This window comes from Spermophilus citellus (genome assembly GCF_964194105.1).
Source record: "Spermophilus citellus genome assembly, chromosome: 3".
Classification (NCBI taxonomy): Eukaryota; Metazoa; Chordata; class Mammalia; order Rodentia; family Sciuridae; genus Spermophilus; species Spermophilus citellus.
The window spans coordinates 214,902,007-214,923,649 of record NC_138184.1 but is presented as its reverse complement, the minus strand read 5'-3'; the positions used below and the strand labels follow the sequence as shown (position 1 = coordinate 214,923,649).

General features: G+C 37.9%; 1 protein-coding gene across 2 annotated transcripts in view; it reads left to right on the top strand.

Annotated features, from left to right (window-relative positions):
• Nucleotides 1-21,643, top strand: part of DGKI (diacylglycerol kinase iota) — a gene marked incomplete at its 5' end in the record, with an annotated part of 420,328 nt that overhangs the window by 375,707 nt on the left and 22,978 nt on the right. For both annotated transcript variants that reach the window (XM_081286431.1, XM_081286430.1), the window contains one exon: nucleotides 4,759-4,784. In XM_081286431.1, the coding sequence (XP_081142557.1) occupies nucleotides 4,759-4,784 (26 nt within the window). The remainder of the gene's footprint in view (nucleotides 1-4,758; nucleotides 4,785-21,643) is intronic.

Genomic DNA, 21,643 nt, shown 5'->3' with positions numbered 1-21,643 from the left:
TTTTCTTCTTATGGTATTTTTGTCAAGATATCACAATAGTTCTTTTTGGATTATTCATAAAATTTGCATTGGCTGAGTTCTTTCTGGAACTTCTGGCTTGCAGTGAATGATTAGGATTAGCAGGTTGCTGAAATTTTGACTTCAGGTCAGTCATCTGCAGTCTCTTTAAGGGTATGGTCCAGCTTCTGACCAACAGGACATCCTGGCTCACAGTGGGGCTTTCTACCATAGGTTTTGTGATTCGTGATTAGCATGTGTCTCTTCAACTGAGATGATTGAAACTCTTTGTTCCCCTGAAACTTGGTGCCATTTTCTCTATACTTGATAGCTCTTCTTAACATATGATGGGCTATGTTTATAAACATCTAGTTCAGTCAAAGGTGGTGTTTCTTTCACTGGTCTTTTTCCTCCCTATTATTTTTTGTATGTTTCAAAGAGAATTGAAGAACAGATTTTTATTGTGCCTCATTATCTTGGATGTTTTGCTATGATGGTCTTTAATTTGTCTTCTGCCTTTTAATTTCTCTTCTTGCTCTTTTATGGACTACTCTCCACAGCCTGCTCATTCAGAAATACAAACCAGAATATGTCGCTTACACTGTTTGACTTAGAAGGTAAATGGCGGGCACCTCAAAAGGGCCCCAGGGGCCTGATATGAAATGGCCCCTGCCTCTTACTTACCTAGTCCTAGCCGTTATCAAATCCTTTACAGTTTAGCAATACTGAGTTACTTATACATCTGATAACACACTATGAAATTTCATATCTGTTCTCCTTCTTATATGTCTTTTGCTTCTGTCTGGAATCCTTTCTTATCTAACAAGCTCTTATTTATTCCCCAAAGCCCAGTTTAGATGGTTCTTGCTTTTTAAATTCTTCTTTCGCTCTTTTAGAACAGAATTGCTCTTTCTCTCTGCTCTGTGCTACCTCTTTATTTAGTTTGATAATTACATTTTTCACTATATCATAATCATGTGCTTATGTATTTTTCTTCTTCACTAGATGACAAGTTCTTTGAAATTGTTCTTCATATCTCCGTCACTTAGCATAAAGATGTACATAAAGAATTCTCCGGTAATAAATTGAATCAACATGAATTGAAAGATTCAAAGATGAATAATAATTATTTAGGCTTAATAAAATAGAAATAATTTTAAGTGTGAGGCTAAAATTTTTGCTTTGTTTTCTGTTTTACTTTGCTGAATTTGAATGAAATAAAAATGTATAAAAATTTCAAAATTAATAAATAAAACATCCAAAGCATAAACATTATGAGATTATAATAGCAGACTCCTGAACAAGAAAGTAGTGAAGATAATGGTAGGTCATGTTGTCACTGGGAATGTTAGTAAGGGTTTATGTTGTAAGGTCAGATGCTGTGTCTAAGTTATGTATCACATGGAGAAAAAGTGAACCACATCTGGGACAGAGCAAAACATGTCTTTCAGGTATGGTGGGAAGAATAAGCACTGGGCTTTCCTGCATGTCTCAGTTGTCAGCTTGAGGAAGATGATATGTTCCTGAGGTTCAACCGCAGTTTTAAAAATAACCACTTCTATTGCTGATTTCAGAATATTTCTTTTCTCTTGAGTTAAGTTCTGTAAAACTTTTTATGCCCATTTCTAGCAATAATGGATGATGTGCATGTCTCAGTGGAATAATTTAATGACTTGTTGCAGTGAAAGGTGAAATACTGAGTGAGGATTGAGGTACTCCATATGTCTTAAAATTCCACAAATCCAGGCGTGTGGGAGACATTCAGCACAGAAACTCAACATGACTAATCCTTGCAAAGCACTCTGAAATCGATAGTTCTTCCCCACTGCCTGCATATACTGTGGAATGCATCCCCTTGAGACTTTAATGGAGCCATCTGGAATTTTTCAAGTATAATATTAGTGCTTTGCTTTTACAGAAGGTCAGCAAAGGCCCTGCTTCATGAGCTCTGTACCCGAGACACTCAGTTGTCCATGGATTTTTCTTTGTTCCTGTAGCTCTGTGAAAAATTAATTGGAAATATCCAAGACATATTTTTGCTTATTTCTAATCTTTACTGGAAGTAAAGAGATTTCCCTCTTACTAACTCCTTTTTATGAACTTAAAACTTCTTTTTATTTCTTAATGCAGTTTAAGCAATTGGCTCATTTTGTTGCAAATATGTTTCTCTGGATTTGCTTGCCAAACCTATGTCTCCTTCCATTCCATACCTCCCACCCCTCTATTTTTCTTAGCATTAAAACAGTTTAGGGGTGTCTCTGTTGTTGGGTGTTTTGCATCCTTTCACTCTAAAAGTACCCACATTGTAAGCAACCTGGAGCTTCAGGCTCTTTGCCAAGGCCTGTTTTCTCGCAGCTGAACTAAAAAATCAGGCCAAGTTGTCTTGAAGGTCATTTGAAGGTAACATCATGATTTTTGACCAGATCCAGAATGTTCCTGAGTCTGAATATAAGCATGATAGTAGCAAAATTAAACCAATTTAACATTTCTGAAGTCCAGGACATACTTATTCTAAATAAGATACAGTTCCAGTTTGCATGAGGAGTGCAACCTAGTGAGAAGAACAGTGTGTGACACTACCAAATGGGGAAATCCCAGTGGGGGCAGGTAAGCCAGCTCTTCAGAGAGGGAAAGTGTAGTATGCTGTTTCTCAGGCAGCCACGCTTAGAGATTGTGACAAGCTTCTGCTCACTACTCCCACATCCATGCCCCAAACGCCAATTTCCTTTCCACCAAAACCTTGGGATCCTCTGTAGTTTTCACATGGAAAAGTCTGCTTGGAGAGACGCATCAGGTTGAAATTTTTGACATTTTGTTACTAGTGGAGGTTCAAAGTTTTTCTTTCCACTACTACCATATCTTTATACTTAACTGTTTACTCCCATAATAGAAAGAAATTTATTAATTAGTAGAACAGAATCAACAGTCGAAATCATTCTGCTGAATCTTCTTTTTTAAAATTTTTTTTTAATTGGTTCTTTTTAGTTATACATGGCAGTAGAGTCCATTTTGATACGATTATACAAGCATGAAGTATATCTTATTCTAATTAGAGCCCCAGTCTTGTGGATGTACATGATGGTGGGATTCACTGTGGTATATTCATATATATTAGATAGGAAAGTTATGTCAGATTTTTTCCAATGTCTTTCCTATTCTTATTCCCCATCCCTTCCCTTCATTACCTTTTGTAATCCACTGAATATCTATCCCCTCCCCAATTTATCCTGGGTCAGCTTCCACATTTCAAAGAAAATATTTGCCCTTTGTTTTTTTTGGAATTGGCTTAGTTCACTTAGCATAATAATCTCCAGATTCATCCATTTACCAGAAAATAACATAAAATCATTCTTCTTCATGGCTGAGTAATATTACATTGTGTGTATATATCACAATTTCTTTCTTTTAGATATTTATTTATTGAACCAGGGGTACTTAATAACTAAGCTACATTGCTAGCCCTTTTTAAATTTTTTATTTTGAAGACAGTGTCTCACTAAGTTACCTAGGGCCTCATAAGTTGCTGTGGCTAGCTTTATGATCCTCCTGCCTCAGCCTCTCAAACCGCTAGGATTGCTACCATACCTAGTTACCACAATTTGTTTATCCAGTCATTTGTGGATGGGCACCTATGTTGACTTTTTAGCTCAGCTATTGTGAATTGTGCAACTGTTAAATATTGATGTAGCTGTGTCACTATATGCTGAATCATTCTTGCCCCAATATGTATCATTATGTCCTAAATATAAATAAATAGTAATAGAAGGATTTAATTGCCTGAATCTATCTTTGGTCAACTTCCTGTTGCAAAGTGTAGTATGAATTCACTCAGAGAACTCCTCATGAATGAGGGAAGTGTATAGTTTCTTGGGTTTTCCTTCAAAATCCCAACAACTCTGAATATAGGGCTACATGTCACTAATTTTCCCTAGAAATAAAAAAGTTGGCAGTTAAAACTGTAATCTTTGGAGATAGAGGTGAGTTAATCTACAAAACTGACTCTGTTGCACAGAGTACCTCAATTAGGAATCAACAGAGGGAGGGAAGACTTTTATGGTTGACACAATGCTTCATTTGATATTTAACTATCATAATTTGAGATGAACCCACAGATGGTACATAAAAGTGATTAGTTTATGAAAGTTGGTTAGACTCTAGTGGTTGACTTCTTGCCTCAACCATTTCTCATATTCTTAGAGGAATAAAGCCAGCATACAGAGAGTCTTATCTCAAGCTCACTCAAACATAAAATTCCAGAAAGAGTGGAAAAAATAGTAATGGTAAAGGCACATGTCATTTATTTTACTTCTGTCTCATTTTTGACTGAGTAGACACACACACACACACACACACACACACACACACACACACACACAACCTAATGCCCCTTGCATTCCTAGCATTTTCTCTGGAGGCTTGGCTCTGAGCACTAGGTGATATCACAGAACTTCACCCAACACCATATTTCTATTTTGCTTTTATCTGTCATAAGCTCAGACTGTCTTAAGTTTATTGAACCCCAGTGCTATCATGCATAGACTGACATTTTAGTAACCCCTGCTGTCCAACCAATCCAGGTAAGATTTAGGGGTTTTTAATTTGCAATATATTATGCAACTAGTACTTTAATTAAACTTTGCACTCTATTGATAGTTTCTAATTAACTGGATTTGGGGAGTATCATTTCTATGAAGTCATTTGTGATGATTGTTAATCATTATTATATGCAAAATATTTATTGTGCACATTTTCTCCTTTTAGGTCACCAGTCTCTTCTGAAGATCATGGTAAGAATCCATCTTATTTATATTAATTCAGTATTAAAATTTGAGCTCTGGCTTAGGAGTTTCACTGTCAGAGTGAAGAATTATTTAAGAAAGTATCTCTAAATTTTGGCCTTGTTTTTTTTTTTTGTATGAATGTCAAACACAATTCAAAAGTTATCATGCTAGCTGGAGTTGATATTTTGTATTATTTTGGAATCTGCTACAACCATGTTGGTTGACTAATGTCAGGGAACAATGTATTCTGCCCGATTTGTTCTCATCCGCCAGAAATTTTCTGTGACTCTGGGCACAAAATCTCTGAATCAGATTTCCATCTTTCAAATGGAAGTTTATAATAGATATTTCCCAAACCCCTCCAGATTGGACATTGGGACCATATTCCACTCCATCCATTTGCAGAATGTTGAAAGTCTGAGATGAAGCCAGTTAGTAAATGTGAGTTGTTACCCAGTTGAATTGAGTTTACATTTTAAGAGACACCTGGTTCACTCAAAGGATAAAATGTCTAATTGTGTCTCCTTTAACCTCTAGAGTCGTTTTTTTCAGTCACTCAAAAAACTTCCTTGCTAGGCATGGTAGTGCAGACCTATAATCCCAGAGGCTGGGGAGACTGAGACAGTAGAATCCAGAGTTCAAAGCCAGCCTCAGCAATGGTGAGGCACTAGGCAACTCAGTGAGACCCTGTCTCTAAATAAAACACAAAATAGGGCTGGGGACGTGGCTCAGTGATCATGTGCCCCTGAGTTCAATCCCCAGTACCAAAAAAAAAAAAAAAAGTCCTTAAGTGGCTACATAGTGAGTCAATTATGCTATGTCATTTACAAATATCCATGTGAGATTTTAGTTCGTGGATCCTGTGTCTTTCCTAGACTTTGGAGATTGTCTCATACCTTGTATCCATACCTGGATATCTCCTTCCTCTGGATCACTTTGTACAACACCAACTGCTTATGGTCAAAATCTATTACCTGGGAGGTGACATTTTTCTAGCAGACCAATATCCGTGATGAACACTCCAATACTGTATTTTAATGTGGACTAGTAAGCCCAAATGATGGAATCTTCATTTTCTTCTACTTTGGATTGTTTCATTTGCCATCTTCTTCTCTTCTCCAATGCATGATTTATACTCCAGCCATATGGAGCCACATCTAAATTCTGAAACTCACCATATTTTTGATATCTCCTGCTTTTCTCCCCTGCTGTTCTTTCTGCAGGAAACGACTTCTCCCTTTGCCATATGGACAGTTTCTGCTGAGCTTACCTTTTCCTCCGAGAGCTTTTTGATCTACTCACCATTGTGCCAAATATTAATTCCATGCTAAGGCTTAACACACAAATTTGATTCTTTATTTAGCTGGTTCCCATCTTACTGTGAGTTCTTTGATGTAGTTTCTAGTGAATATAAAACACTCAAAATCTATTAAATGAATGAATTAAGGAAATAGGAGGGAGCCTTAGGCATTCTCTCCAGCTGCCATATCATGTCCCAATATTGGAATGAAGTTTGTATCATGTTCTATGAAGAGTCATAGAGAAAATTATGTTCAGGCTCATTAAATCAGAATTAGGTAATCAACCACCTAATGGTAACCCATCATTAAAAGCTATTTTGTTGATTGTTGCTAGTATGACTAGGTTTATTATTGGATTTGTAGGCCCTTGGGCTTCCATGTCCAAGAAATAAACTAGAAACTTGTATTTGGTTTTTATTTTGAACTAGGTTTCCTTCTAATGCCCTCTAGTAACTTTTGCCTTCCTATCTATAAGGACTTATACCTTGTTCCAGATTGAAGAAAGAAAAAAAAAAAAAAGAAGGGGAAGAGAATTTAGAATTGCTGTTCTGTCATTTGCTAGAACTTCCTTCAAGGTTATTACATATCACTGAACATATGTGAGAGTCCTTTGAGATCTTGAAAGGTGATAGCTACCAGAAAGACTCTCTCAGTATTAAGAGCACGTCAGAATTGATTATCTTAACAACAGTTGTATGTAATTAGTTGAAGAAATGTTATCCAAATTAGAAGTCTGTTATATTTTTGTGACTTCAGAAAATGTAGTAGATGTCCATGCCTCCATAATTTACTTTTGCAGCTTCTAAAAAATAGTTCAAATGTGCAATACTGATTTATCTAATTTTATCTCATTGTTTATCACTTTCTATCTCTATCTCTTTTTTTTCTCCTTGGAAAAAGGTTAGTATCTTTTTTTAATGTGTGTGTGGTGCTGGGGACTGAACACATGGCCTCACGCCTCTATCACTGAGCTATATCTCCAGTCTTTATCTTCTTATTACAAGGATTTTTGTCTCATACTCAACATATATTTCCTATGTTTGCACATTTTCAGAAGTTTATATTCAGTATGACTAGCATAAAACCTCTTGAATGTCATGCTATTAATCCTACATAGCATGTACACAGCAATGACATTGCAATACACTTGTAAGGGAGGTGAATCAAATTTCTCAAATTTATGGGTGATAAATTTGAGGCAGGCAAATGGATTGTGAAATTGGAATATAAAACCCTATGCCCCTTGATTTTCCATTTTGTTCACTTTCCACCAGTGATCCTGCCTTCCTCTTAAACAACTGATCCCTTTGACTATCACTGAAAGTCATTCTTGGGAAAATGCAGTTTTGAAAAGCCCAATAACCCTGGCATTTGTCATTTGTTCAGATACCCTTTATAGAGAGCTGGAATACAGTGGCTTTGCCATCCACCATCTCTTGTTCTTAAGTTTGTTTAAAGGAAAACATTCTGTAAAATGGGGCTAATTCCATCTAGTCTGTGTATCTCGTCCATTATTGTAAGTTCAAGTGGGGAATCATCTGAGAAGTCTCCTTCTAATTTGTTACAAGCACATCATCCATGATGGTGTTACTTGTTAGTATCCAGGCAGTGAGAGGAAGCATGGTTTTAGTGACTTGCTTGTTTATCATTGCATATGGCATTTGAAAAGTTAAAAGAAGCAGGGAATAGTTAGGGGAGAACTTTCCCTTAAAGTTTATCATCAGTTTTAACTCTTCACTGGGTACACTTTTTACCTTAGAGTGAGGGAAAGTAAAACATTGTATACATAATTTGACTTGTAGAGCCAAAATAAAGACTCATTTCATGATTGGATGCACGGTCATATAGCATTGGCAATATCAGGCATAAATGACATATAAACTATGTGTGTTTACATAATAGAATATCAAGATCATTGAGAATAAAGACTCAAATTTATTGAGCACTCATTTGAAAGCACTGTGCCAAAATGCTTCAACTGTGTTATTTCCTCTTGGACAAAAAAAAACTCTAACACAGATGCATCATCTCCAGTTTTTACAGCTAGGAAAACAGGCGCAGACTGCTTAAATAACTTGCTTAAGGTCACCTAGCTGGTTAGTGGTAGAATTAATTTTTAAACCTAGTTGTAACACCCAACCTCTGGCTCTTTTATCCACCCTGTCCCTGGGAATGAAAGAAATGATTGTCAGCATTAAAGTGGCTTGATAGAATCATCTAGGGAAAAAAAAGAAAAAAGATCTTCCTTCCCTCTAACAAGAGTTTATTTACTGCTGTGCAAGTAATTTCTTTTTAATGACAAAACAAAACAGAACAAAAAATAACAACTTCTCCCTTTTACTGGGAAAGATTTATCCCTGTAGAAAAAGTAAATACCGATGTCACATTTTCTCATAATTAGTGAACTGAGTGAAACCGGAGCGTCAGGGAAACCTGCCACGCGGGGTCCCAGTGGGAACATTACATTTTAATGTTACATCTGGAAGCTGAGCCCCGCTCCTTGTCAGGAGATAAGCTCCGCAGTGATTGATTGCCCCATCCTCTGAGTTTCCTCTGCACTTAGTGCCTATCACTTCATCATTCAAATTGCTTCTGGAGCCACCTCCTGTGACCAGGCGGCTCCCCCGGCTCCCAGCTCCTGTGCTCTGCTGGGTCATCTTGGCCTGCTTGTTTTACAGGCAGCCTCTGCCTGTGCCAGCAATCTGAGGGAAGGTCATCTTCCAACTAATGTCTGTTCCCTGAAGAACTCTAAAGCATTAATCGACTCCTTTGAAAGAAAGTGTCAAAAAGCTGCTTGATTCCCGTTGGAACTCGGAGGCCACTCTCCTGCCCTGCCTCCTATACCTGTTGGCAATCACGACTGTAAAATTCTGTGCTAGCTTTTTTTTTTTTTTTTTTTGTCGAGGCAGTAACATAGGAGACAAGCATGGTGGCACTGGGTGTCTGGAGATGAAATTGTGTCGAGTGTGCACGGATGAGCCCATGATTGGACTCAGGGGCGACTGCAGTCAGTGGAACACAAGAGGCATCAGGAACAGCTCTTGTCAACTTAGTTTTCTCTGATACATATATTTATTAAAATAAATAATACTCATAAAAATGTTTAAAATTCCTCTGCTCAGTTTAAATGATAATCGAAAGGAACTCCTGTGACCCATTCACCTACCAAGAAGGAAAACTTTTCCATCACCTGGGAGCTTCCTGCTCTCTGCCTTTCTGACCATGTTCTCTTCTCACCTCCTCAGAAGTAATTACTCTTCTGTCTTCTTGTTAGTGGTACCCTTGTTTCCTTTTATCATTTTACCACATAGATGCATATATGTGTGTGTATATTTATAATGTTTATGTGTACATGTATATGTGCATATATGTATATGCATACCCACATGTGAATCCGTATATGATTGTATACACAAATATTTATTCCAAATATTTGTGTATATGTATATATTTTTGCCTATTCTGAGCTTTTACAAGTTGAATCAGGTGATTTGTTTCTTTTCTTTAAAATAAGGTTTGGTGATTCAACCCTGATAAGTATCATATTCATTTCACTAGTTTTGCATGTGATATAATATTCTACTGTATGAATATATATAGCAGTTTATACATGTTATCTACTGCCCATGAATGTTGATATAGACTATAGGAATTTTTGTTTGTTTGTATGTTTTGCTATTGCAAATCAAACCACTGTGGATATTCTTCTAACTCCTGCAGGTGTCCCTGTGTGAGAGAATTCCTCTAGCATTTACATATGGGTTGGCTTAGTTAGGTAGCAGATTATACATATTTAACTTATGAGGTAATGGCCAACTGTTTCCCAAAGTGATTATTCTAATATATATTCTGAAATACAGTGGGTAAGGCTTGCCCGTGATTCATAACCTAGTTTACATTCTATATTAACCAATTAAATGTTTACCAGTCTCCTGGGAGTGTGAATGGTACCCCCTTTTATTTTAATTTGTATTCAGTATTTGCTCATTGGGTCAACATCTTTTGGTATACTTATAGGCCATTTATGTTTACTATGAAATACTTCTTTATCTTTTACCCATCATCCCCTTCTGAGTTGTCTTTTTCATAATGATTCCTTAAACGTCTTTTATGTATTCCAGATTAATTTTTATTCTTGACTACATGTGTTGTGAATTTTCTCCAGTGTAGCTTGTCTTGGTCAAGTTCTTCCTTGTTTCATATGATGAGCATTTTTTTTTCATTTGCATGTAATAAAATTATTAATGTGTTTTCTGTGGTTTATGTCTTTGGTATGTTTTTAAAGAATTTTTTATGATAGAATTATAAATATTTACCCTATATTATCTTCTAAAATTATTATAGCTGCCTTTCTTATATAAGAACTTAGAAATGATTTTGCAGTTTGATAAATAACAGTCCAATTTTATTTTAATTTCTTTCCTCTACAGAAGCATCTATCTCATTATCATCCATTTCCTTTGCTGACGTGCAAACCTGCTCTATCTTCCTGTATATATGGGGTTTTAGGTCCTTCTTTCTGTTTTATTGATCCTATGTCTATTCTTATACCAAAACCACATTGTTTTAATTGCTCTAACTTTGGTATAAATCATGATATCTGACAGAGAATATACCCTGAAATTTATTCTTCAGGAGCGTCTTGATTATACTTGGGCTTTTTTTGTTTGTTTCATATAAATTTTAGAATCAGCTTATCAAGTTCGGTGTTAAATTTTTTTTTCATGGAAATGGAACCAGTCTATAAATCAATATAAAGAATACTGATACCTTTTATGATAATGAGTCTTTTCATTCCCAACTGTATCTCTCTGTATTTAATTGGCCTTCAAAATGTCTATGAATAACATTTTATACTTTCCTTCCTGAATAGTTTGGTCATATTTTGTTAAATATATCCCTAGGTTCATTGTATTTTTAGTGACATTTTATATGTTGTATTTTAAAATTATATTTTCTAAGTGATCTTTACTGGCATACTGCAGTGCAGTTGACTTTTACAATCTTGTTTCTGTATGAAAATTCCTCCTATTCTTTGAATTCATAATTGTTATCTGAAGGCATATTTTTTTGTGAGAAGAGAATTCTTTATGGGCAATTTCATTCACACATACTGAGAATTTTGTTTTGGGTTGCATTCCATTTTCTGGTCTTTTCTGCCCTGGTTAGACCCTTCATGCAGTACTGAATAGAAGTGCACTCAGTATAATTGAATTGTTCCTGATCCCCAAATAAATACCATCCATGATTCATTGTTAAATTGGAAGTTCATCACAGAGATGTATGTAGGGGCTGGTAGTTGTTTTGTAGATAATCATTTTAAGGGTGTTTTTCTCAGCTTTTTGTCCAGAAGACTGAATGAGAACAACTTAGAGGAGGAAACGTTTATTTTGACCGATGGTTTCAGAGGTTCAGTTCACGTTCAGCTGACTTCATTTCTCTGGGCCTGAGGTGAGGCTGAACGTCATGGTGGAAGAGTGTGGTGGAGGAATATAGCTCAGCCCATGGCAGCCAGGAAGCAGAGAGGGAGAGAGTTCCACTCATTAGGGACAAAATATAAATCCCAAGGGCATGCCCCCAGTGACCTGTCTCCTCATGTCAGTATATAAATCCACTGCTTAGGTTACACTTCACTATCTAATCATTTCATCTCTGAAAATCCTTGCATTGTCTCACATATAATCTTTTGGTGGACACCTCATATCTAAACCATTACAGAGGTTATTTCCTTTCATTCAAATTTGTTAAATTTGACAGATGTTGAATTTATCGAATCTATTTATCTTTATCTTTTGAGGTGGTAACATGTCTTTGGACTTTCATCTGTAAATATGGTGCATTTAATTAATTGATTCTCTAATGAGAACCAATATCATATTTATGAGGTGAACTCTAATTAGTCATTATATTTATATCCTTTATACAGTGCCCAATCTGGCTTGCTAATATTTTATTTAGACATTTACATTTATGTTCATGACTATAACTGGGTTTTAATTTTCCTTTTCATTATATAGTTACATATATGATTTTATTAGCTTTATAAAATAAATTAGGAAAGGCATCTTCTTTTTCTGATCTCTGGAAGACTTTGTGTACATTTGAGCTATCTATTTCTAGAATACCTTTTATGGACTACTATTATTCCTATTTTACAGATGAGGAAACTAAGGCACAAATTATTATGTGACTTGTCCGTAGTCACAGGCACAGTTAGTATGGAATAGAACAAAAGCTTAGATGGTATGAATTCAGATTTTATTCACCATTCCTCTATATGTTTCTCAATAGCATTGCCTTACATTTGAGCTCATGTAACCAGGATTATATTTGTTAATTGGAGACCTCATAATTATGTGAAGTTTTATTGGATAGGAATTGATCATTAAAGATGAAGATTTTTTTTTCTGTGTAAATGGGCAGTACCCTTGATACTGAAGAAAAATACAAATATATATTTCTAATCCACTTTTTCTACCCCTATGCCTCAAAATCAAGGGAGCAGATGTCCCATTTCCTGCCAATAGCCCTCCTTCTTTTAAAGGTGGAGTTATTGAAAGGTAGCTATTTCCCTAAGGCAATATCACCACCAGGGAGACCATTATTATGACCAGAAGAGTAGAGAAGGCAGAGAAAGTTAGATGTTTATTTTTCTTCTATAATCTATTTATTAGTTAAAACGGGATGAGTAAACTTGCCTGGTGATATAGAGGGAAACATCTGCATGCCTTTAATTGCCTTACTAGGAAGAGCCTACCATGTTGGCCATTGTAGTGCTCTGTTTTGGGGTGACTTTGGGTCATCTAATGCAAACTTGCTAGTACATTCTTTCTTTGCCTCATATCCATCTTCTTACTGTGGAATCCCCCATTGGCTTTCTAATTAGATTTGAACTTTGTAATGCTCCCCCTGGTTTAGTTCATGTTGCTTTAGTGAATTAGATCTGCTTCCCTGCTTGCAGACCCTGTCCAGACTCTGTGTCCCTTGTAGTCACTCAGCAATAGGTTTATATCACCTCCTCCTATCCCTCTGGTAGACCACCTTCAATGTCCTTCATTCAGGTCCCTCCTCAGTGCTCATTAATTTCTGTGTCTTGGAACCACCTCCATGGAGTCTAAGGACAAACAACGATAAATTTTCCTGACAGCTGAAATGCCCACAATTTCTCCCTCCTTATTCACTTACTGTTTTTTTGAGTGCATTCCAATTTTTTCCCCTCCTGGATGGTGTTGCCCTTCTTATTTGATTATAAACCCAATGAATAGAGACATTGCCTTATTCTATGCTGTGTGCTGGCACACAATTGGTTCTTTCTATACAAGTCTTACTGTTCAATTTGCTGCAGTGTGTGGTGTTGGCAAACAGAAATGTTCAGTACACATCTTTGAATCTCATTGAAGCCTCATTAATATTGTTCCCTGTTGTAGAAGATAGGTCAATCCTGGTCCATCGCCAAAGAGATTTTGCCATTAATGTGATGAAAGGATGGCCTTTTATGGTCGTCTCGCTGGGGGAAAGGAAAAGAATAAAAATGACTGCAGGTTTTTCCTTGGTTAGTCTTCTTTCACAAATCCTAAGAAAACAGATTATCCACTGCTGATTAAAGAACAAAAGAAGCAAACAAAAACCAAAGCAAACCCCCTGGGTTTCTCCAAACCTGGTCCTGTTATTTTATGTATGGGCTGACCCTGTACCCTCTCTCATTCCACTGTGCTAAATCTTAACCATTGCTTCTAACCATACAATTCTTTTGTTCCTTTTGGTTTTTTGGAATGCTTCATGGTGATAATGGTCTAATCATCTTTCACAGGCTGTGCTTGTGGGAGGGGAATACTCTTTACTAAGATTTACCTGCACCATGGCTTTGGATTGCTGTTGGACTCATAATATTTAAGTGAAAACATTGAAATTTTTTTTAAAAAATAACATATGAAAGAAAGGGATGCAATTTTGAAGGAGGAAAGCTGACCTTCTGATTTGAGGTTAAGAGGAAGGATGAGAGGGCATCAAAAGAGGATGTGTCTGGCAACAAAGCTCTCCGAGATCTCATTCCCACAGAGAAATCAATACAGCATCTACAAAGGAAATGAGGAATCCCTGACACTTGGTCTCTGCCTACTCATATAATAACAGAAAGGAAGAATTGAATTGTGGTTACTTTTTAAATGTTACTGTATTTATTTAAGATTTCTACTGTCTGATGTAGAATCTGAATTATATCAACAACCAATATAATCAAGGGGCTGGATTGGCATACTGACATTATTCTCCTGTGATTCTCCTATGAGAATAATTAGTACTCTATTTGTCTATTTTTCACTTGACTACAAATCCTAATATTCTATCTAAACTTTTTCCCCAATGTTATCTTTCTAAAGCTTATTTTCCTCTACTTTGAAGGCTTCCTCCTGCAAGGAACTGGCTGGTTTCCCTGAAAGAGGGTCTTACCATGATTACTAGCTGCAGAGAATTAGAATGCGTCATTGCTTTTTCATTTGGTCCCTACAGGGTCAGTTACAGATGTGCTGCCTTCACCTGTGTGTTCCAGCCCTTTGGTAGCATTTTTCTGATGATGTTTTGTTTGCCCAAGCTGCCTGTTATAGCTACTTAGGCCAGATTGTCCTGAGAGTGCTGGAAAAGCATTCATCAGTCCAGCCCTCTTACAAAATAATGATATCAATTTCTTTATTTTTCCAGTTTCTTATGTCAACAAGGATTTTCTGGGTCCATTTTGGGTCCCCTAAATTTTAGGGTGTGCCCTTAGCTTCATGCAATATTCCTTTCCCAACCAGCACAACTGCACATAATACTCAGAGGCACGTCATTGCCATGGCCTTTCCTTTCTCCAGAAGGGCAACTTGATTTTCTACACCTTCCTTGTCAGAGCCAGAAGATTAAGGGTTATGGACACAAATAAAACTGTATCCCTCTTGGCTGAACAAGGAAGAATCAGAAGGACCTAGTGTCACTGTGTAGTGACACCATGATACATCCATAGCACAAGCTATTTGACGGTTCCTACAGCCAGATAAGGGAGGCAGAATAGAGCTCTACCAGAGATACAGGCTCTCAGGTAAATCTTTCATGTTCTGGGTCTCCATCCTGGCCTTCTTTCTTATTAACTGTGAGACCATGAACCCCTTGCTTAGAGTCATTAATCCTTAATTTCTGCCTCCTTGAGCTGGAACTGATAATAGTAATATATATCTAGTGGGATTATTGTGAGGATTACATTTAAAAAAAAGATAAAGCCCCCAGTTCTGTGCAGAACACATGGGTTGCTTGCAAACATCACCAAAAGAAAGGGACAGAAAGTGCAAGAAAGAGGCAGAGAAACCATCAATGTCAAATAGACAGATGGAATATCTTTTTCCTTAAGTAAAGCTCAGATGTCTTATTTGCAGCAACTCTTTAAATTAGTAAAGCCTGTTGTTTTCTAGGTTTGTCAGGATTATACTTTTTTTTTTTCAGGTCACTTGTGTGTGGCTAGCAGGACTGACCCAGGGATCTGGAGAGGGAGGTACCAGACCCCTGCTCTGACTCTGCTCTCCACAGCCTGAGTAATCCTGGGCAAAGCATTTGCTGTCATCCTTGGTTTCCCCATTGAGCAGTCTGTCCCCAAAGGCCTCTTTAGCTCTGGGGACTCTTAAGCCTCCGAACTGGTGAAGAATACATACCAATGCAACACAGGAGAAAAAGCCAAACCAAAAGTGTCACCTAAAATTTTGAGGAAGTACTTTGGGGACATCTATGTGTTGTTATCTAAGGGGCATATGTATGGATTTCTGAATATGGGTTCTTGGGATGACAGATGGCACTGCAATTGCCTTCATTCACCGTGGGCCTCGTTCTTTCCATCACTGTGACCAAAATATCTGGCAAGAACAACTTAGAGGACTTAAAGTTCATTTTGGGCTCACAGTTTTAGAGGTCTCCATCCCGGGTTGGCTGGCTCCCTTGCTCTGGGTATAAGGTAAAGCAGAACATCATGGCAGAGGAAAACTGCCCAGCTCATGGTACCTGGGAAGCAAAGAGAGACAGGAAGAGGCCAGGGACAGATATAATTCCCAAGGCCACATCCCAATGACCTGCTTCCTCTAGCCATGCCCCACCTGCCTACAGTTTCCACCCAGTAGTTCATTCAAATTATTAATTCATCAAACAGATCAATCCACTGATGATGTCATCGTCCTGATAATCTAATCATTTCCTAAAAGCCCTACCTTTCTGCAGTGGGGAGAATGCTCCATAGCTACACCATAACAGACCCTCTTTCTGAAAAGAAAGAAGATCAACTTGGTCAGTATATAAGTGCCACAGGTGGCTGCCATACTGGTAGTTTTCATTAATAAGCTTACAAAATCCATTGCGATTGGGTGGCTTCCAGCTTTTCTCCTGACAAAGCAAAGCCCCATCGCTTATTGAAAAGGAATTTGTAATCTGCCAGAATCCACTCAGTTCTCCTCATCTGGTGACATTTCTGTTCCCTGTCACCCTAACAAGTGAAGGGAATTGTTTCAGCCATTGGGGAAAACAAACAAACAAACAAACAAAAAAACCAGGGTGGTGTTTTATAGGACTACACAAGAGTCATTTAAACCATTTCTGTCCTCTGAGCTGTTTGCTTTCTTCTCTGACCACGACGACCAGACCAGTCATCATACCCTCCTTAACTAACCCTGTGGGCTTCTTCTCATTCTTGGAAAACAGGGCCTGCCCTATGACACTGTTCTTCAATCATTTGAATTTGGCAACAATCTCACTGCTCATTGTTTAAACCCCTTATCTTTGAGGAAAAGGGTGTTAATCTTGGCCAAAGATATATTCTGAAAATGAAGTCTCTGAATGCTTTTCCTTGATACTATGGAGTGCAAAGAGGGTCTCTGATCTAACAACACTCCCTAGGTCTGGAAGGTGCTCCACCTAGTCTCTGGGTCACTATGTTCCTGACACGTTTCTCCCTCTTTCTGTTCTGGGCATCCCACTTTGTCAAGTGAAGCTGCGTGTTCTCCCTCCCAGTCTCCCTGCGGGCTGCTCTTCCCTATAGAAAACCCTACTCCTAGCTTTTCTGCCAGCGCACATCTTCCCTTTTTGGATAACTTCTTACACCTGCCCCAGGAAATCATACTCCACATTACTCCTTATTTCTTTAAGCAGTCAGAGACTACATTTGGCCATGTAGGATGTTAACTTTCTAGCTACTCTTTTCTTCCTTAAGGGAGTATGAGTTCCGATGAGTACTTGGCCTTTGTTTCTCTTTGCAGCCCCCAGACAGTATTATCTGGTCTTTCATAAGTATCATTGAAGAGTTGCTGATACACTGAAGCCTATTCTGTTTGGCATCTTATCTTTAGACCATGTTCAGAGCTAACGATTTACATTATCATTCTTGTTTCTAACCCATGATATTGCTTGGTCAACTTAGCATGATATAACAAAAGTTAAAACTTTTCACTTCTCTAAAATAAAATTAATTTTTCTGTTCTTGCAGTTAACGTATATAATATACCTAAATGGAGAAAGTTCAGAGTTAGTGCTTTATTATAACTTAGATACAAGCAAATGATTTTGTCTACCTTTACAGTAATAAGTGACAAATATGCTCTAGAAATTCCATCTTTTCAAAAATTGCACATTTTTCCTATATGTGTGTTTTGCTGGAATGGATCCGTGAAAGTGACCTTTGGATCTTAACTCCTCCTGGACTTTGCTTTTGTTCCAGTGAAGGGTGTTCTGGTTAACTCTATTCTTCTTCTTGGTTAAAAGGGCTTTCATCTTATAGAGTGGCCAGTTTCTGCTAGGCACTGATAAGGTACTTATGTACAGCCCAATGACCCGATGACCCATAAACCTATAATCCTCCTGAGATCTAGAACATATGCGTCTGTACTTAGATCCTGACCTTAAACATCATTTCTTGTGCAGCCTTAAAGTTTGGTTCAAACAACTAACATCCATTACTTCAGGCCACATCAGATCCTGTTGCAGTTATAGCTGAATAAGATATGTGCCCCCCTTTTCAACCTGAGTTCCTTTTAGGATCCCAAAGGACACTGCTAAAGTACATAAGATGAATTCAAGGAGACCGGTCATAGGAGAAATGTCAGCCTGATGTTGCAGGAAGCCAAAGCCCTGATGCCCTCTCTTAGCTTCTCTGAGGGAGTAGGTACCACCTGCAGGCCAGCAGTGCCTCCTCTTCCAAGAGGCACCTTGCTCTCATCTGTGAGGCCAAGGAGGACCTTATTTACTAGCTCTTCCATTTCTCTTACTCTCTCAAGATTAGAGCTTTATCATTCAAATGCCTGGAAAGCAAAAATAAACAAAATTAATCAATCTAAATTAAATTATCTCAACATTCTGGGGATGAAGGCCCTTCAGAGAATACTAGAATTCCTTTTTTAATCTCTTATACTTCTAAATCGGTTTGCAATATGCACAGCATTTTAATATGTATTACTTCTTTCAAATGTTAAGGAGGGCAAAGAGTGTTATTGTGCCCTGTAATTGCATTGGGTTCATGGACTTAGTAAAGTATAATCAGATTAAAACCCTCAACAAATATGAAAAGTCCTCCCTGTTTGTGCAAGATTAATATTTACTGAACAAAAGTAGTTAATGGGATCCTGTAATATTGATGCTAAAAATGATTTTGTTTTTCTAGTGTTAAGGGAACAGTTGGATCTTGCTTCAGATGGTGGTACTATATAAAAAAAAAATGTTGACCCGCTAGATCAAAAGATGATGGTATTAATTTATTACTAGAAAAAACATTAAATTGAGTTGTAGGTGTTGGCAAGAAGATATCTTCAAGAACCTCAGCTGGTCACTCTTTGATTGTTGGTTCATATTTTTCTCAGTTGGCTGAAGGGAATTTACCATGATGATGGAAAAGGATGCATGCCATTGGCTCCTTTACCTAAGAACGTGGCTTACCCAATGATCCAAGCAAATTAACTAACGAATGAACTTTGCTTTAGTCCACATCTAACCCTTACTACTGGTATTCCAGAAGGTAACACGTCATTACTTAACATAGAGGTTTGATTTGACTCATAAATACTTCCAGTTTTGCAATGATATTTTGCCATATCTAATAGACATCATTCACATCCCAAAGAGATCTGAAAATATTTGGAACTCCAAACTTGATTGTCAGGTATAGCAGGGCCAGTAAAGTGGGCTTCCTTCTTTTTCCTAGAATCTCTTACTCAATCCCAAATTCAAGGCCTATTAAAATGATAATCAGATGCATTATCAGGGCGAGAGACTCAACCATGTACTTATTAAGCATGTTATTAATTTCCTGTACCACAGAGTTTTTAGAGAAAGGTATAGAATGGGTAAAACAAAGAGAAAGAAATTAAAAAAAAAAAAAAAAACTTGGTCCCCATGCTTGTGGCTTAATTGCAGAAATGGAATTTAGACATGTGAAACAACTAACTAACAATGTTGCAACAACAAATAAACAAATGGAATGCTTCCTAGAGACATCTGGTCCCCGCACTGTTTATAGCCAATTCCAGTGGTGAATAAAAGATGTGGAACCAACTGCTTCTGCAGGGAGCACATCGTGGTCCTCTGGCAGAAAGGTGGAGGTTTTCTGCCAGGAGGGAACACTAGATGGGGGTTGTTTGTTTTTTTCTACAAACAGAAAACCTTTTCCATGCTAATAGGAGCTTCCAAAAGATTCTGCAGCAGATGGAAACAGCCCATATACATTCATGCATGCAATTAGTAGGAACTAATTGAATTTGAGGATTAACTCTGCCATTAGAAACAAAATCTACTTATATCTCCCATCTATGGTGATACAGTCTAGAATGGATTTGGCACAGGCGCTGTTTGAATGTAGTATTTAATGGCCTCTTGGTGCAACTGGATTAATCCCAGGAATGGATTAATCCTGGTAATGATGATATGATAGGCTGGGTGAGGTGTGTGGTCTGCATCCTCCACTCCATGTTTCTTCAATGGAGGTAAAGGCTGGAAGGTGGAATGAGAGGATTGTAAACCTAGAGTTCAGGGAGCCTTACTTTGGTTGAAAGAGAAACTTAGTGGGAAAATCAGGAAAATCTCTTTGCTCACATCTGATTATTAAGGAGAGACTAGGGACAAAGTCCACCTGAGATAGAATTTTTAATTTCACCTATGTTAAATAAATAATCTTCCCCAGAGAGTTTTATGAATGCATGACATACACAATGAACAAAACTCAGGTGATGGTTTTAAGCACCAATGCTTTTTTGCCAGTGAATAGTAAATATTCAGCCTGGCCACTGCAAATGTGGCCCTCACAGTTCTTTTGACCTGGTCATCATCACAGTCCTCAGACTTTCCCCCTCTTCATCAGTGTTGCTTCCTGCTTGGCCACAGCTCATCCCTTCAGCCACCCAAGAGCCCATTTCTCTCAGATCCATATGTCCACACAGCCTTTCCTGTCTTCACCTCACCAGGGGCACGCTGTCCAATTCCTCTACTGTGTGAGCAGCCAGCCATGCTACATGTGCAACAACCCGTGAAGGCTTAGCTCACAAAGACGTGGAATTCAGTATGATCATTAAACACAGCAAAAGTAATCTAACACTCACTCAATGGTGCAGATAGCCACTGTGAATTATGCTAATTAGGCACAAATGGGAAGCAGCCCAACAAAATGACAGTAATTAATATTATTTTACACAGACAAACAGAACGAGTTCAAGATGAGGTGAGGAAAAAAGGAGAAATTAGATATTTCTAAAGAACTCTGCATTTTAATCTAGGCCTAGAGGAGGTTTTCACAATAGAGATAAAAAGATATGTGACAAGTTATTTCTTATCCTAAAAGCTAAAATGCTGAGGGATTTTCTTTAAAGAATCTACTAAAACTAATTCATGGGTATTCTTATAATGACATGCAAATCTGTATCAGTCAACTATTACTGCATAGCAAGCCATGTCAAAACACACTGGCTTGCAACACAACAATGATCATTTTGCTGAAAAATCTGCATTTTGGGCAGGGTTCTGAAGAGACGGAATGTCTCTTTTCCACTGAGAGCTGAATGACCCTCTCTGAATACCAGCCATACCCTTGGCTGGTACTTGGGCACTGGCTGCAGCTGGGATCCTCGGTTCTTCCCAGGTGGGCTTCCCAGGGGCTACTGGGGCTTCCTGGGGAAATGATGGCTGGGTTCCAGAAACAACCAGCCCCACAGAGCCCAGTGAAGCCTCCTCGCCTTGCCTTGGAAATCACAAAGGGCCCTTCCTGCGGAAGTCAGAAGTTTGTCCATATTCAAGGAGAGAGGACACAGCTCATTAGATGCAGTCACATTGCAAGTTGAGAGTTTAGAAAGGAAGATAATGTCCTGCCTGTAGAAAATAAAACTGTCACATCATACACTTGAATTATGACGGGCTTTGAGTAGGAGGGTTGGTGACCATATTCATTTAGTGTTGGGGAATGTCTCTGACCCTCACTGACGGCCTTCGTCAACCACATTCTGCGTGTGGGTATGTATCATATACATACAGTGCCATCTGTTTTGTGTCATGAGTACCTCAGCAGAAAAATAAAAAAGACTG